The 18,195-nt window shown below is 38.2% G+C and overlaps 1 protein-coding gene across 1 annotated transcript in view; it reads right to left on the reverse strand.

The window, feature by feature from the left end:
- CNGB3 (cyclic nucleotide gated channel subunit beta 3) overlaps positions 1 to 18,195 on the reverse strand; it is a 161,353-nt gene that overhangs the window by 28,025 nt on the left and 115,133 nt on the right. Inside the window, exons 13-14 of the mRNA XM_012471030.3 lie at positions 16,110 to 16,207; positions 1,618 to 1,701 (exon numbers count right to left, since the gene is read on the reverse strand). Coding sequence (XP_012326453.2) covers positions 1,618 to 1,701; positions 16,110 to 16,207 — 182 coding nt within the window. The remainder of the gene's footprint in view (positions 1 to 1,617; positions 1,702 to 16,109; positions 16,208 to 18,195) is intronic.

An 18,195-nucleotide genomic window follows, 5' to 3' on the forward strand; every position in this document is an offset into this window, starting at 1 on the left:
ATAACTTAGTACATTTTGGAATTACGCATTTACTGCATTTCACTTGTTTATTGCTTCTCTCTCCCATCAAGCCAGTGGTTCTTAGTTTTGGCAGCATTTTAGAATCATATAAGAGCTTTTAAATAATACTGGCATATGGGCTCCATCTAGACCGAATGAATCACTGAAGGGCGGAGCCCAGACTTCTTCAGGTGATTCTGATGTGCACTGTGAGTTGAATACCATGGCACTAGAAAGGCAGGCCCCTAAAGAGCAAGAACCATATATATATATGTATTTATTTATTTATTTTTTCTCAGTATCCAGCACAGTTTCTGGCTCATCATATTGAGAAATATTAACTGAGTTTTGTGGAATAAATCATTATTAAATTGTCCTAACATTTACCTTATTGTAGTTCTCTGCCTTCCCTCTCTAGACACAGTTCCGTCCTTTTCGCCTTAGCTCACACTTCTTTCCTCTACTCAGAATGCCTATTTCCACTTTCACTTAGTTTACTCCAATTCATGTGTCAAGACTTAGCTCAGACCTCATCTTCTCTAGGAAATCTTACCAGTAACCAGGAGAGACAGGCACCCCTCCTTTATGCCCTACAACAGCTTGTGCTGACTTTGACCATAGCATTTAACACATTATTTTGAAATTACAAAAGTGTCTCTCATCTTTATTCACTGTGTACTCACCAAGGTCTTGGATCATCTTGCATTTTTTTGAAATGCTGATCTTTCTTTTTAAATATTGATTATTGAGTTTATCATGCATTTAGTCTCTCATGATATAAATCCCAGGGTCATCATTCCTTTTCTCCCCCTTCAAGTTAGTGATCAGAGATATGCAAAAATATTTATCTGAGGGGATGTTCATTTTATTTATGATAGCAAACATTTAAAAATTGATCCTGATGCATCCATAGAGTGAAATATCATGCAGCTTTAAAAAATCATATTGTAGATGACTTAATACATAAAATGTTCATATGATATATTGTTACATGACAAAACATATTTAAAACATATGTACAGTATGATGCCACTTTTATAACACAAGGTCAGTCTATCCATCAGTCAGTATAAAAAGATAGGCTAAAATATATGAATAGTGGTTATTACTGGATGGCAGAATTTATACTCTTATGTTTTTATGTGTTTTCTATTTTAAAATAATGAATGTGTCTTACTTTGTAATCATAAAAAAGCACAGTACAGTTTAAAAAATGTGGCATTGATTATCACTACTTGGGAGAGCAAAATGAAGGTAACTGATATTTTGCTGATGACATAAAAAAGGCTGAACCACGTATCGCTTCTGTAACTTTTTCCTCCACTTTAAATATTTGAAATTAATGAGCTGTGACAATTGATAATTAACATTTATACAAAGCAGTTTTTCAGACTACCCGCACTTCTATCCTATAATATAAGTAATGAAAACCATATTGTCTTGTTCCTTTGTGAACTCTGAGAGCACATTATTGCTGTACAGAGGTATATTTCATAATTATTTCTATACTATGGAATTCACCCAGGACAAATTTTGTTTAAACAATGCTCTTGATCTATGTCTGAAATCCTCAAATTCATTTATTAGTTGTGCATTTGAAAAATAACATTCACTCACCTTTTTGCAGACAAAGTCACCAGGCAAATAGAGAATGGATTTCAATCTTAGTAACATGTCATAAATCATCTGTGTATCACAACCCTATAGAAAAAGAAAAATAATTCATATAGACACAATGAAAAGGCCAATATTCCAAATGAATTCAAAACTCAATGAAAATAAACAGTAATACACATTGTTTGCATTAGCATAAAAAGTTAACTGCCAATGGCTATGGACTTGTCTTGACCCAAAATTTAGAAAAAAGCTACAGTATAATGGCAAGAATTTAGATCTTGCTCAGATAGGCTTGAGTGTGAATCCTGTCTCTGCTACATATTGCTACATAACCTCTCATGACCTTAGTTTCCTAACCTGTAAAATGAGGATAAAAATGTACTTATAATAAAAATTTAACATCGTATGTAATGAGAACTATTAATGATAATATAATAATAATAGATTATTAGTGTATTAGGACCAACATAGATCAAAATCTTTGCCAGATATTTTTCTTTCTTCAGACATGTTTCATACCATTGTTAGATATTATTATTTAACCTTGCGGTCTTGTCTCTTTCTTCCCCAACTCAATTATCTTCTTAAGGCAGGAAAAATGCACACAGTAGATACAAAAACAATATCTGTTGAGTCAATGATTGTTTATATTCACTTCAATAGTATAAGAAACAAATTTTATTTGTTTGACTATAGGTCTATATCTGTATTCTGTTTAAATAATTACATCTATATGAGCTAAGGAAGAATCTATAGGTCTACAAAATCTCACTTACATAGTAGTTTTGAATCTTTTGCTTTCATCAAATATATATATATTTTAATTTTCTCTCAGAGCTGCTAACATGTAACAGCTTTCCTTTTGTGGGTGGTCCTATCCACCCCTTGAGGGAATTATGATTTTGCTGTGAACTAATTATACAGTGAGTGGCAGAGAAAGAAGCAGCAAAGGATCTGCTCCCAATTTGTGGACTGGACAATCGTTCCTTTAGCAATCACTAGTTTTCTCTAACAGCTTCAGCAGCAGACACTTGACCCAGATCCATATGAAATTTAGACTTTAGGGTTGCTTGACTGATAAGGCAAGCTAATAATTTATGATTGAAGTATCTCCAAGTAGCCATTGGTGAGAAGCATTTCAGATGAATGTGGTGTTAGAATTTTAAGAAATCACTTGAGAAAGTATAGCTTTTATTTCTCTAGGATAGAAAAAAAGGCCAAGGCCAGAAAACGTATCTTCTTAATACAGTCTCACCAATACTGATGAGAAGCTGTTTTGAGCAAGGCCTTGTATGATGATAACCTTGGAGGAATTCAAGATGAAAGAAAGTAAGTCTAGTTTGGGTGATCTTGTAAGTAAGCAGAAAAGCTGTAATTGATGGTAGAAGATAATCATGTCACAAAACATGCCACAGATATCCATAAAACTTGTAAGATAAAGAGAGTTAATTTTGCTTGGGAGTGGGATGGGAGAGAGGGGAAGCACCAGGAAAGTGCTCATGTGGGTAACTGAATTTGAATCATTTCAGGATGAGGATGACTTGTATTTGCAAATATGCACAAAGGCCCTTTTAGGCAGAGGGAAATTTACCTTTTCTTTGCTTGTTATGTATTTGCTTTGCACTCTTAAGTTTTATTTACATTTGTTTTGGTTCTACTATGTCTGATAGGTTACCATATTGCTAAAGCAAATCACAAACAGAACATTTTTTTCTAAAAGGCATGGTCCTTTTGTTTTTAGTAAAAATTAAATAAATGGCCCAAGTGCTTAATTTATTTAAATGCTGTCATAATTTCAGAATAATTTTACTTCAGAAATTGGTATTCTGATCCATTTAAAACTCACTTAGAAAAAGGACAAACAAACTTTGGATTGATTTTTGGATCTTTTCCACTAAGAAAAATTGATGTCTTTGATGTGGTAAAGAAAATCCACTTGAAATGTGCTTGGAAGTTCTTGAACATGTATATGTCTGGAATATTGCTGCAATGAAGGTAACTCTCAATCACTTATATCCATAGAGATTTTCATTGTAAATGATCAGAAATAGAAGATATCAAAAAAACCACTTACATTTGTTTTCATATAAATAACATGAATTTTTGGCATTATTTTTAAGGTTTTAATTACAATTTGTAAATAAAAAATGAAATTTTCATTCCTTGAATAATTCCTATCAGAATGTACTTTGATGAAAATTCCCAACTATATTCAGTTGTATTCATGGGAAATATTAATGATTTTAAATGTTATTTTCCTGTGGCAGTAATTCTGATTTTATTTAAGTATATATATAATATATACATAAAATATATATGTATATATAATCTATGTATTATATATAATATATGATATATTATGTATAATTATATATATAAAATCAGAATTACTGCCACAGTAATCAGAGTACACACACACATACAAACATATATGTGTATGTATGGTAAATTCTTATGATTTTATGTTGCCTTGGCATCAATTTTGAGTATAAGTTTAACTTTCTCATACTGGAAGCAGGGATCAGTCACTCTTGACAAGGTTTCCAGTTCTCTGCCTCTTCCCAGTTCCTCAGTGCGGTTGATCCAGATATCTGCTTTATACCACTGCCTCCTGGTGACCACCTCTCTATGGTACAGCTGGATACAACCTACTAAGATTGCCCCACCGACCCCCAGAGCCCACGTGGACGAGCAGATATTCCACAGTGACTACCTGTCAGTTACAGCAAGACCCCATGGAACTCATGTCTGCTTGCTGTAAACCAACCTGTTAGAACTTCCCCTGGGAAACCTCCCTGGCTAACACCCTGGATCTCAAAAAGGCTTTGGCTCTCCCTCTCTTTCTCTCTCTTCACACTGGTTGAGCATGAGTGTTCCCCCTTCCCATTGGCCCTTTGAGGCATGCTGCTCTTTTCTCTCTGGGATCTGTAAGTAATAAAAATGCTTCCATTATTTCATGGGGTTTGTTCTGCTGCTTCCTTTGTGTCTCACCTGACTGACATATCCAAACCTAACTTTTTTTCCAGTACAGGATTTTCATAGGGAGTAGCTATCTTATAGGAATAAACCGGATACAGGTCAGACAAAAGCCACAAGGGCGTCGGCCAATATGAACAAATTCCCTTTGAGAGAAATGTCTGTTCATGGTCGGGCATCTAGGCATGAGGTCATGGACCAGGATCAAGAGTATCCCATGAAAGACACACTGTGAACAGCCACAACTCATTATTTGGAGCTCCGTGAGGACAAGGCTGGAGTTTATGCCCACTCTCTCTCGAGAGACCCCAAGATCAAATGAGAGGAGATCATAATGGTGTGGCAGTACAGTCAGCACCCATATCCATCGATTCCACCTCCACGGATTCAAACAACTGTGGAACGTTTTTATTAATCTTAAATTTTAATAAAATAAAAGCATGTCCCTTTGTGGAGAAGTGTATTTAATCTTCTTTCCCCTTGTATCCTTTAGGTGGGCTCAGGGGCAGAAAGCACCAGTGAAGGAAATTGGATCAATAGAAAGTGTGACACCAACCTAGGAGATAAGCCAGAAAATAGATAAGCAAACAATTAGCGCTTTTCTCAGCAAGAATACACACAAGCACTTACATCGATAGCTTTCAGCTGAAGGCTTGGATTTTCTGAGAAAAACATTTGAACCATTCTAAATATGACTCTTCATTAACAAACTTGGATAGCACATGGATCAAGACACTCAAACAGAATCTAGCAGCTGTATATAGTACAAACCTAGAATTTAAGTTTCACCAATTAAGTGAGTCTGTCCCCTAATGATTACTTTATGAAAAGATGTCACTAGCTTTGGGGCAGCTTTGGTTTAGGACTAAATCCTTCTTATTTGAATTTAGGCCTAGTGAAATAAAGTTTGCATAATGAAGTTGTTATATTTTATGATGTGTTTGAAAACTATTATAATTCTCTTTTTTTCTCTAGAAAATGATTATTTTCTTGAGATATACATTGCTCCATTATTATGTGATTAAAAAGAATTACATCCTGGGGCTAACTTTTTCTCACGGTAACCCAGCTCCATTTTCTTTACAGTTAGGAAATTTTCTGATGTATGAAAAGTCAGACTGGATTGCTTTGTAAATGTCTCTTTTTCTATAAAGTGAGAGTAGCTGTGTAAGTATCAACATTAACATTATATTAGCATATAACATTTGTATTACATTTTATTATCTTATCTTTATCTGTTAAATTCTTCCAGCCTCCCATTGAAGCCTGGCATTAATAAATATATGGTCATCACTCCTGGTTTTTAGATACAGATTGGAGGCCCAGGAAGCCTGTCGATTTTCTCTAAGGTCACATGTGCAGTAGGTATTGGAGGAAGAGTGTCACTGGAGTGTGTGTTTTTATCTACACTTTGAGCAACTTGAGATCAAAGTGTTTGCATTATTCACTCTTGTATCTTCAGTGTCTCAGGGTTTAGGAGCTAAATAAAAATGGCTGACATACAGAATGAAGCTGTTAGGAATGATTCCATTTTGGACAATGAGAAATTCAGTGCTGTATAGGGGTGATACAGATTTGAATGAGGATATTGGAGATTGGAATGGAGTTGGGAGAAATGTTATTTTAATTAACAACAGAACCATAGGCTAGATGGTGGTTCTTGCACCCAGGAAATTCCTCTTTTAATAATGGCAAGCTCTGAATACAATTGTAGAGTTGGTAAAATTAATCCTTGGAATGCATACCCTCTAAGTCTTACAGAATTTCTCCATTTCTAGGCTCATTTCTGCTTTCTTTGAAACAGAACTTAATATATCATCAGTATTTTATAACTCACTGTGAATTTAAGTCACTCTCAAGTATAAACGATGGTCTTGAGGGCTTTTTCCATCTCAGCCTGTTTGTTACAAAAGCACATGCTTTGTTTTATCTTAACCCCCGTTCTCATTAAACAAGTAAGGTATAGGTGATATGACTAGGGCAGGGAATTTTGAATTCAGTTCTTCATGCCATTGACTATGCGAAGCATGCTACTGATTGGTGGCTGTTGGGACCAGCAAAGTCAAGTGTGATAGAAAATTTGCAAAGTGCTATGATGTCATAATTTATTAATATTACTTCTAAATAATATTAGACCTAAATTTACAGTCAATATTTGCAGTACTAGTAAAAATCATCGTCGTCAAACTTAGCATGAAAATTGGCAATAGTTCTAATTTTCTAGGAGTTTGGGTCAAAGTGGGAAGTCATGAGTTAGATGGAACCCTGAGGATGAATCTAATCCAGCAGATAGATGGAACCCTGAGGATGAATCTAATCCAGCAGTTACATGGAACCCTGAGGATGAATCTAATCCAGCAGTTACATGGAACCCTGAGGATGAATCTAATCTAGCAGATAGATGGAACCCTGAGGATGAATCTAATCCAGCAGATAGATGGAACCCTGAGGATGAATCTAATCCAGCAGTTACATGGAACCCTGAGGATGAATCTAATCCAGCAGATAGATGGAACCCTGAGGATGAATCTAATCCAACAGATAGATGGAACCCTGAGGATGAATCTAATCCAGCAGTTACATGGAACCCTGAGGATGAATCTAATCCAGCAGATAGATGGAACCCTGAGGATGAATCTAATCCAGCAGTTACATGGAACCCTGAGGATGAATCTAATCCAGCAGATAGATGGAACCCTGAGGATGAATCTAATCCAGGAGTCCCCAACCTTTTTGGCACCAAGGACCAGTTTCATGGAAGACAATTTTTTCCATTGTTGGGGCCAGTTGGGGGATGGTTTCGGGATGATTCAAGCACATTACATTTATTGTGCATTTTATTTCTATTATGATTACATTGTAATATACAACAAAATAATTATACAACTCACCATAATGTAGAATCAGTGGGAGCCCTGAGCTTGTTTACCTGCAACTAGACAGTCCCATCTGGGGGTGATAGGAGACAGTAACAGATCATCAGGCATTAGAATCTCTTAAGGCACGTGCAACCTAGATCCCTCGCATGCACAATTCACTATAGGGTTCCACTCCTATGTATATCTAATGCTGCTGCTGATCTGACAGGAGGTGGAGCTTGGGCGGTAATGCCAGCAATGAGTGGTGGCTGTAAATACAGATGAAGCTGCCTTCACTCACCCACTGCTCACCTCCTTCTTTGCTGCCCGGTTCCCAACAGGCCACAGACTGGCACTGGTCCATGGCCCTGGGGTTGGGAACGCCTGATCTAATCAATTTTTCTACAATCAGGCAGAGCCACAGGAAGAACCTGATTTTATCTGTGTAGAAACTCCCACATGGTTGCATCAGTTTTATTTCTCCATTTAATAATAACTATGTAACTTACTATGTGCCAGATCCTGATATAAGTGCTTCGTATGTTTGAGTCCCTTACAACCAAGTATGTTATCTCATTAATTTAGTGTCTTCCATCCCTACTGAGGGCTCCGTAGGGCAGAAACAACATGGCTGCAGTAGCTGGGCAGTAGCCCTCCGTGTCTGGCTCAGTGCTTTAGACAGAGCAACAGCTCAGCATGTGTAGTAGAATGGAGTTCATCTAGATTATAAACTCACTATTCAAAATATTTTTTAAAGTCTAGCAGCAATACTTTATTGCTGATGCCACTAGGGTAAAAATAACGTTGGTAGAAATGAAACACAGGTCTCACTGTAGTCTCACTCGCGCATTCTTATTTCAGGCCCTGTGGAGTAAATATGTGATGACATATCAGATAAGTAGGATGTCACTGCTGGGGATCTGCGTGTGAGTGCTAGAAAGCATGCTGCCATTCCCGTGCTATTCCTGGCTCAGTCTGTCACTCACACACAGAACACTTCCTTCTCATCCCTCCTTCCACAGAAGTCACAGCCTTTGCAGGCTCTCTTTGCCACGTAATCGCAAACAATGAGCCAAAGATCGCAGTGAGGTGTCCTGTTGGGATGAGTTCTGCATAATTACCAGAGCAGCAAATAGACACAGGGTGCCTTCCTTTTCAGACTGATGGTACCCTCACCAATTTTGATATCTCTGGGTCCCTGATTTCCTACAGAACTGAGGGCTGTTTCCAAAGGATGCGATTCTAACGCCAGCCACTAGGTGGCAAAACAGAACTTTTATTAAAGTTTCTCCCGTTTCTGGTAATGCAGTGGTAGAGGCAAAATGTGATTTCCTTAGCATTTAATTTGATAAAATGTATTTAAAAATCGAGATCGAAATAATAAATCATCAGAAATGAGGGGAAATTGCCCAGTATCATAGAAATGAATCGCTCCTTATTAACTTAATACTTGTGCTTGGGCCTGGGATAACGTGAAATCTGTAAGGAAGAGGAACCATTTTTGTGAACAATTAAAAAAATAGATATAATTTGACTATTCATCTCTAAGCTATTTCAAAACTCTGATCACTCCATGTTGAAGCAGCAAATCTTACTAATTAACCACAATTTATTGAAGCAAAGTTTCAGTGAAAATCTGTGACTCTAATTCCACCTGCTTTGATTAAGAGAAGAAGAAACCCTCATGAGATTCAGAGGCTCTTCTTAGCAGGAGAGTAGAAAAGCATGTGTGACTGTAGGTATCTATCTGATGTGCCAAGCCTAAGTCTGTGAATATCGCCAAAGGATTGCCTGAACTTGACTTTTGTTATTTTTGAAACAGGGTCTCGCTCTGTTGCCCAGGCTAGAGTACAGTGGTATGATCATGGCTCACTGCAGCCTCAACTTCCTGGGCTCAGGTGATCCTCTTGCCTTGGCTTCCTGAGTATTAAGAACTAGAGGCACCTGGCTAAATTTTCTGTGATTTGTAAAGATGAGATCTCACTATGTTGCCAGGCTGGTCTTAACTCCTGGGCTGAGGCAATCCTCCTGCTTCGACCTCCCAAAGTGCTGAGATAACAGCCATGAGCTACTGCGCCAGGCCAGCTTGACTTTTGACTCTAGTAAAACTTTTCCAGTTCCTCCTCACCTTATCCGTTATCCCGATAGGGTTGGTAGAGAACTGAAGATAAGAATGATAGAGCGGTGTAAAGAAAGCTGTGCTCAAACTGCCCCAATGCTTAGAGCTCCATGACCTAAGTCAGGTAAGTTGTTTGCTCTCTGTAAAATGGGATAGTAACAAACTTTCATCGGAAGTGTATTAGTTTGTTAGGGCTGCCATAACAAAGTTATACGGACTGTGTGGTTTAAAAAACAGACATTATTTTCTCATGGTTCTGGCGGCTAAAGGTTTGGGATCAAGGAATCAGCGGGTTTGGTTTCTTCTGTGGCCTCTCTGCTTGGCTTGCAGATGGGCACCTTCTCACTGTGTCCTTACATGGCTTTTCCTCTGTGCACTTGCACCTGTGATATATCTGTGTCTTCAGGCAATCCTCCTGCCTCGACCTCCCAAAGTGCTGGGATAACAGCCAAGAACTACTGCTGTAGCTCATTTTTTTCTCCTTTTTTTTTTTTTTTTTTTTTGAGATGGAGTCTCGCTTTGTTGCCCAGGCTGGAGTGCAATGGCACAATCTCGACTCACTGCAACCTCCGCCTCCTGGGTTCAAGCAATTCTCCTGCCTCAGCCTCCTGAGTAGCTGGAATTACAGGTGCGTGCCACTAGGCACAGCTAATTTTTGTATTTGTAGTAGAGATGGGGGGGTTCACCATGTTGGTCAGACTGGTCTCAAACTCCTGACCTCATGATCCACCCTCCTCGGCCTCCCAAAATGCTGGGATTACAGGCGTAAGCCACCGCACCTGGCTCAAACTGCCTCTTCTTATAAGGACACCAGTTGCATTGAATAAGGACCCATCCTCCTAGCCTCATTTTAATGGAATTGCCTCTTTCAGTAAACAGGTTAATACTTTTCCATGCTTGTGAGCCTTCACCCAGCTGCCTCCAGTTTCTCATTCCACAGGCTCCTACGCGTCCTTTTAGGTCCCACACCTGGACTGGTCCCTCCTTTCTGCACTCAGCTCCCTGGGCGCGTAGGTGGCTTTCGGTGAAGGTAGGTGACTGATTCAGAAGCAGTGCAAGGATCAGTTGGGTATAAGTTATGAGATGTAGGGTGTAGGATCACTATTCATCCCATTTTCTCCTTAAGAAAATAAATTCGTGTAAACTGCACAGACTGTCTCTATGAAAATAAATTTAGAAAGATTCCATACCTACATGTTTTCTACTTCGCTTGGCTTTATGAAAAAGAAAAAAACTTTTTCATGTAACAGAAATAAAAATGTAAATGGGTTCTTTCTGGAAAAAACTGCCTCTTTAACAGAAATGTCAGGAAAGAATGAATCTAAGTTTATATACAACATTAGCAAGATGTGAAGATTTAAACTTTTTCCTCAATCAGATGTTGCTGATTTGGTGGAGTACCAAAAAGTACATATAAAAACAAAGAAAAAACTATGAGGCAGAAAACTGATATCTTCCCAAATCGGAGTTAATCCCATAAGTCATTGGTATCAAGTTTAAAGCATTTTATTTTTTTTAGAAAAGTTACTGGCTGTCACTTATCCTCAGTTAAGTTAGTCACTCAGGTATAGAGTTTTATAATATTTTAAAACACTGTTAAGATAATTTAACTTATTGGCTTTCATACATTTCTGATCATACCCTATAATAAGACATACATTTTCATTGTCCCTAGTACACACATAAATATGTATATGTGTATTTAAAAATAAGACAAAAATTTTATAACACCTACCTTTATGTATGAGGCACTCTGCTATTTTTTTAATTTTATTTAATTTTTATTTAATTTCAATAGTTTTGGGGGAACAGGTGGTTTTTGATTACATAGATGAGTTCTTTCATGGTAATTTCTGAGGTTTTGGTGCACCTGTCACCCAAGCAGTGTACACCATACCCATTGTGTAGCCTTTTATCCTTCACCCCTTCCCACACTTTCCCCTGGCTCCCTTAAGTCCATTATTCTTATGCCACTGCCTCCTCATAGCTTAGCTCCTACTTATAAATGAGAAGATATGATATTTAGTTTTCTATTCCTGAGTTACTTCACTTAAAATAATGGTCTCCAACTCCTTCAAAGTGACTGCAAATGCCATTATTTTGTTCCATTTTATGGCTAAATGGTATTCCATGGTGTATGTGTGTGTGTATGCAACAAATACATTAATATGCAGTAGAAGTGTCTGCAACTTAGAAATGGAGTTTACAGTTGAGTGTTATTTTGAAGAACAATATAGAGTAAGTCTCATTCCTTGTTCATATAACAGACTTTAGCATATGAAACTTCTGCTGCCCTTGAATTTATTTATTTTTCTCACAACTAAATATTCTTGGCATCTAAATATTTTCTTTGGAGGCCATTTTTCTTCTTCTTCTTTTTTGAAAATGGAGTAATAATTTACATAAAATGAAATATACTGATCTTAAGGGACAGTTGGATCAATTTTGATAAATGCATACACTTATATACCTTCCCCAGCAAGACAAAAAACATTTCCATCACCCCACAAAGTTCCTTCATGCTTCTTATTAATCAATCTCCTCATCCCCATTCACCACCAGCAGCAATCATTAATCTGATTTCTACCATCACAGAATAATTTTATAAGATTACTCTCTTACTATTCCTGGTCCACAACTCAACCCCTCCTCTTAACCCCTTAGCCAGCATATACTCTAGTTTGTTAAAATCCTTCTTAAAACTGGTTATTTGCAATTTGATATGTTAATCCAAATGTAGTTTAAATAATTAAGAAAACCGATACTATGTTAAAATGTAGGGGAATCCCATATACAATTCTACTGACTCATGTGGGGTTGAAGATCAAGAAAAATTCTATCTAAAAAGAAGTGTTATAAACTATTGTACTTTTGCATTTGTTATATAGATATAGCTCTCTCTCTCTCTCTCTCTCTCTGTTACTATATATATATATATATATATATATATATATATATATATATGTGTGTATTTGAGTCAGGGTCTTGCTCTGTCACCAAGGCTGGGTACAGTGGTGCAGTCCTGGCTCACTGTAGCCTCAAACTCCTGGGCTCAAGGAATCTTCCTGCCTCAGCCTCCCAAGTGTATCTGGGACAACAGGTGTGTACCATCATATTCAGCTAATTTATTATTTTTTTAAGAGATGGGGTCTTGCTAAGTTGTCCAGGTTGGTCTTGAGCACCTGGGTTCAAGCTATCATCCTGCCTCCACCTCCCAAAGTGCTGGGATTACTGTCACAAGCCATGGCACCTGGCTTGTATATTTTCATTTTGGACCTAAGTTTAGAATTTTACTCTTATGCTTGTTGAAGTTAATCTTGTTGGCTTTGCTTGTCGTTTCAAAGTATTCAGTAATTTTAAATGTTGTAATTAACGTATTTTAGTCTATTCCTTCTTCCTTTGTGTTATCTGCCAATTTGAAAATCACATCTTTTATATGATCATCAAAATATTGATGGAAATCTAGCACAGGACATAGTTAAGAAAAGAGTCCTAGAGTACTGACTTAACTCTAATAACTTACAGAGTCATGGGTTAACCTAATGCTGGGGGTGACTGTGCCTAACCATTCTACCACACAGCTTCTGCTTCTTCATCTTGTTTCTAATATTACTGAGTCTATATTTTTAAGACATATCCTTCTGTCTGGATTACATTTATTTTTTGGTCTATACTTACATCTTAAGTGATCACATTGAGTCCCTTGGCTTGAAATACACCAACATGCTGAGAGGTCCATATGTATTGCTCCAGCTTGGATCTCTCCTCTGAACTCAGATTTATAAACCAAACTGCCTACATGAAATTTTCAACTGGAATCTAATAGTCACATCTGTTTTTGTGCTGATACTAAAAGAACATGACAGACTGGGTAATTTATAAATAATGGAAATTTATTTCTCACAGTTCTAAAGGTTGTGAAGTCCAAGAGCAAGGCATTAGCATGTTTGGTGTCTGGTGAGGGCTGCTTTTCCTTCCAAGATGGTGCCTAGTTGCTGCATCCTCCAGATGGGAGGAACACTGTATCCTTACATAGTGGAAGAGCGGAAGGGCAAGAGAGTCCTTCCTTCACCCTGAGACCTTCTATGATGGTGCTAAACCCATTCAGGAGGGTGGAACCCTCAAGACTCAATCACTTCCCAAAAGGCCATATGTCTTCATGCTGTTGCATTAGGGATTGAGTTTCCATATGATTTTTGGAGAGGACATCATTAATCAAGTCATAGCAACATCCAAAAACAAAGAGTGGTTTCCAGCCTACTCAACTTGCAAATGATATCTTTGTTCTTCTTCCTCAGGCCTAAATCCCTGGAGTCATCTTTGGACCCTTTCTGTCTCTTACCCTCTTCATATCATCAAACAGGAAAAACAGGGCTTTTTTGGTTTGAATACACCCAATAACTGGCCACTTCTCAAAAACTCTGCTTCAGTAACCCTGGGTCTGGTCACTGTCACTTCTTCCACACATGGTTGTGATAACTTCCATTTGGTCTCCCTGCCTTCCACATTTGCTTCCTAAGGCCTTTTCTTCACACAGTAGGACAGATCCTGTTCAAACTGGTCTTGAATAGGTCGCTTTCTGCTCAAGAGCCTTAGTGTTTTGCAACTCAGAGTATAATCTAAAGTCCATAGATGACTGGGCTCAGTGGCTCATGCCTGTAATTCCAGCACTTTGGGAGGCTGAGGCAGGCAGATAGCTTGAAGTCAGAAGTTCGACACCAGCCTGGCCAGCATTATGAAACCCCGTCTCTACTAAAAATACATAAATTAGCTGGGTGTGATAGTGCATGCCTGTAATCCCATCTACTTGGGAGACTGAGGCAGGAGAATCACTTGGACCTGGGAGGCAGAGGTTGCAGTGGGCTGAGAGATTGTGCCACTGTACTCCAGCCTGGACAACAGAGCAAGACCCTGTCTCTAAATAAATAAATAAAAAGTCTGTAGATCCTCCAAGGCCCTCCATTAACTGCTGCCTGCCTCAGCCTCCCTTTTTTTTTCACTCTTCTCTGACTGCTCTTGCTTTCCAGCACTCTGCCTTTGCTCCACTCTGGCTTCCTTGCAGTGTGTTTCCAGCTCAGCACATCATGTTATCCATCCTCCCATAATATTCCCTCCTGTCCTCATTCCTCTCTCTCCTCTCCCAATATCTACGTAGCTTGCTCTCTTCTTGCAGCCCTCTTCTTAAGTGCTCAAATGCATTTAATCAGAGAGGACTTTCCTGACCAGTACCACCCTCATCCTCCTTAACCTGTGACATGGTTTGGATCTGTGTCCCCACCAAATATTTTGTTGAATTGCAATCCCCAATGTTGGACGTGGGACCTGGTGGGAGGTAATTAAATCACAGGGGTGGATTTCCCATGAGTGGTTTGGCACCATCCCCTTTGGTACTGTCCTCATCATAGTGAGTGAGTTCTCATATCCGGCTATTTAAAAGTGTGTGGCACTGACCCCGCCCGTCTTGGTCCTGCTCCTGCTTTGCCCTTTGCCATGAGTAAAAGCTCCCCGAGGCCTCCCCAGAAGCAGATGCTGCCACACTTCCTGCACAGCTTGCAGAACGATGACCAAATAAACATCTTTTCCTTATGAATTACCTGGCTCAGGTATTTCATACCTGAGCTATGAAATGCTATACACAGAAGGAAATATTAGTTGAGAAAAATTTATGTGTGATATATGGCCGGACACAGTGACTCATGCCTATAATCCCAGCACTTTGGGAGGTCGAGGTGGGTGGATCACTTGGGGTCGGGAGTTCGAGACCAGCCTGACCAACATGGAGAAACTCTATCTCTACTAAAAAATACAAAATTAGCTGTGCATGGTGGCACAAGCCTGTAATCCCAGCTACTTGGGAGGCTGAGGCAGGAGAATCACTTGAACCTGGGAGGTGGAGGTTGCAGTGAGCAGAGATAGCTCCATTGCACTCCAGCCTGGGCAACAGGAGTGAAACTCCTTCTTAAAAAAAAAAAAAAAGTTTATATGTGATATAATGCAGAAAAAGAGTAGTAATGCTTAAAACATTCAAAAAGTTAAAAAAGTCTTTGTTATACTTTTTTTCAGAAACAAAAATCTTCTAAACTAAAATTTGACCATTTTAAGAGTCTAAATCCAAAGTATTTGTAATAGAAGACATGATTAGGTATAATTCTCTGATTGTCAGGGCATTACAGAGCTAATCTGGAGCCTGATTTGTTGGGCATTGCCAAGGCACATTTATAGATGGTTGGTGATACATGTACTAGCAAAGATATAGAGCCATATAATTTACATTATATTTAAATTAATGCAAAAAGAGTCTGAAGAACTCTTCTTTTTTGACACCAATTAGAAGAGAGAGAGGCTTCTAAAGAATAAGTCATTTGCTGAAGAGAGACCTGTAATTTATTTGACTCCTTAATTCCACATAAATTCTCTAGGTTATTTTGACTTTGTTAAAACATAAGGCAAAAACCCCATAAATGCCGTATTAAATCAAGAGCTTAGATGTCACTGAGAAATAGATACAGTGTCTTTCTATGAATTGTAAAAGCACTTGCCTTGAACAAGTCGACTTTGCTGATGATGCTGAAGTTCACATCAATGGCAAGGGCTAACCGGACTGTAGTTGGCAGGGTCTTAAGCAAATCGGACTCATCTTTGTGCAGATAAACACATCAAACCCCGATGCAGAATTATTAATAAAATAAGTCACCAAGGTACAAGTAGAAAAATTTTAAAATTAATTAGATGCATCAGATTCTGTATTCTATTGCACCTCCATACCTATTACAATAACACTATTATGCTTATGGAAGAAAAGAAGTATTTTTAACTCGGGATGACATACTGAATAATTCCAGAATATTAGGCTTGCTGAAACTTTAGATATGAAATGTAACGATCATAGCACAAAGGCTAGTGAACAAGTTAGCATGGGCGAAGGATCTAGTTCTTGTTTTTTGATTCCATTGATTCCAGCCTTAGCATTCAAGGGATGGCAAATAATAATGAGCACCATGTGGCACTGGAGAGCTTACAGAGCTCTGTCATAGCCATTATCTTATTTGACCCTTGTGACAACCCTAAGGGTAAGTGTTCTCATTCCTATTTTGCAGAAAGAAGAAGAAGAACACAAAGAACTGAAGCCCCCAGAAGCTGTAAGTGACTTGCTCCATTGTGCATAATTAGTAGGTGGTTCAGCTGGGATGGAATCTAAAGAAGAAATGTGCTAAGAGAGTAATTCAAATTCTTGTTATTTACTTGCTTATTAACTCAATGAAGAATGTGAATATATTACAGATTTTTCTACATGTGAATTAAGTGATGGGCTTTCAGGCTGATAAAACATTCCATAAACAAAATTGCCTATTCTTTTTTCCCCCCGTTTTTAAAACCTTGTATTTTAAGTTCAGGGGTACATGTGCAAGTTTGTTATATAGGTAAATTCGTGCTGTGGGGATTTGTTGTACAGATTATTTCATCACCCAGGTATTAAGCCTAGTACCCACTTGTTTTTCCTGATCCTCTCGCTCTGCCTACCCTATGATAGGCTCAGGGTCTGTTTGTTTCCCTCCAGAAAATTCCCTATTCTTAGTGGTTAGAATGCCCTGGGTTTCTGAGTTGAATATTTTTTGATGTTTTCTTTTATTATTTAGAAAAAAATTGTGGTATGACATCCCTATTTTGATTCAAATATAGATTCTAAATATGAACATCCTTCATATATGAACAGAGTTTATTGTTTCCAAGAGCTGCTTGTCTCTAGTTACCTCCTAAGCCAAGGAGTTGAATCATTAACCCACCAAGGGGTGTGAGAAAAGAAGCCTGGCACCACTCCTTTTGTTGCTCTTCCTGCCTACTTCAGATGCCCTCAAGTAGCTGCAGATGTTCTAGAGGGAGGCATGTTGTTTTGGTCATTCAGGAAGAGATTCTAAACATGAGGCTGGAGTCTCTTATGAGTGTCAGAAAGGTGAAGAAAAGATCCTACTATAATAACCAGTGGTTTCTTTCTGCTCTTAGGAACCTTTGTGATTTGAGAATTTCATTGTAATTTGCACTCTGGGCATTTTTGGCTTCTTAGTGGTACTAATTCCTATTTTCATATGGTAAGAACAAACTAAAAGTTGAGTTTGATTATTTTCAAGTAGGAGTGCATTATCTTGAACTTATTTTATGTCCCTCAGTAACAGTTCTTTTAAACTGCAGTAGTAGAGTGGTATAGGTGTAGACACCATTAATTATTTAGCATCTCATGGAAGCAACTGTGTGCCCTGAGGTGGGATGGGAGTGGCTTGCAAAGTTGCTGTTTTCTGTTAGTACAATTGACCCTTGAACAACATGAGTGTGAACCGCACAGGTTCACTTAAACAAGGATTCTCTTCCACCTCTGCTACACCTGAGAGCAAAGCCAACTCCTTTTTCTCCTCCTCCTCAGCCTACTCGACAGTGAAGATGAGGAGGATGAAGACTTTGTGATGATCTACTTTCACTTAATTACTAGTAAATATAGTTCTTTTCCTTATAATTTTCTTAATATTTTCTTTTCTCCAGTTTATTGTAAGAATATGGTATATAATGCAGATAACATATAAAATATGTGTTAATCGACTGTGTATGTTATCATTAAGGCTTCCAGTCAACAGT

The sequence above is a fragment of the Aotus nancymaae genome, unplaced genomic scaffold (genome assembly GCF_030222135.1).
Source record: "Aotus nancymaae isolate 86718 unplaced genomic scaffold, 86718_ANA_hifiasm-v0.15.2.pri h1tg000036l, whole genome shotgun sequence".
Taxonomy (NCBI): domain Eukaryota; kingdom Metazoa; phylum Chordata; class Mammalia; order Primates; family Aotidae; genus Aotus; species Aotus nancymaae.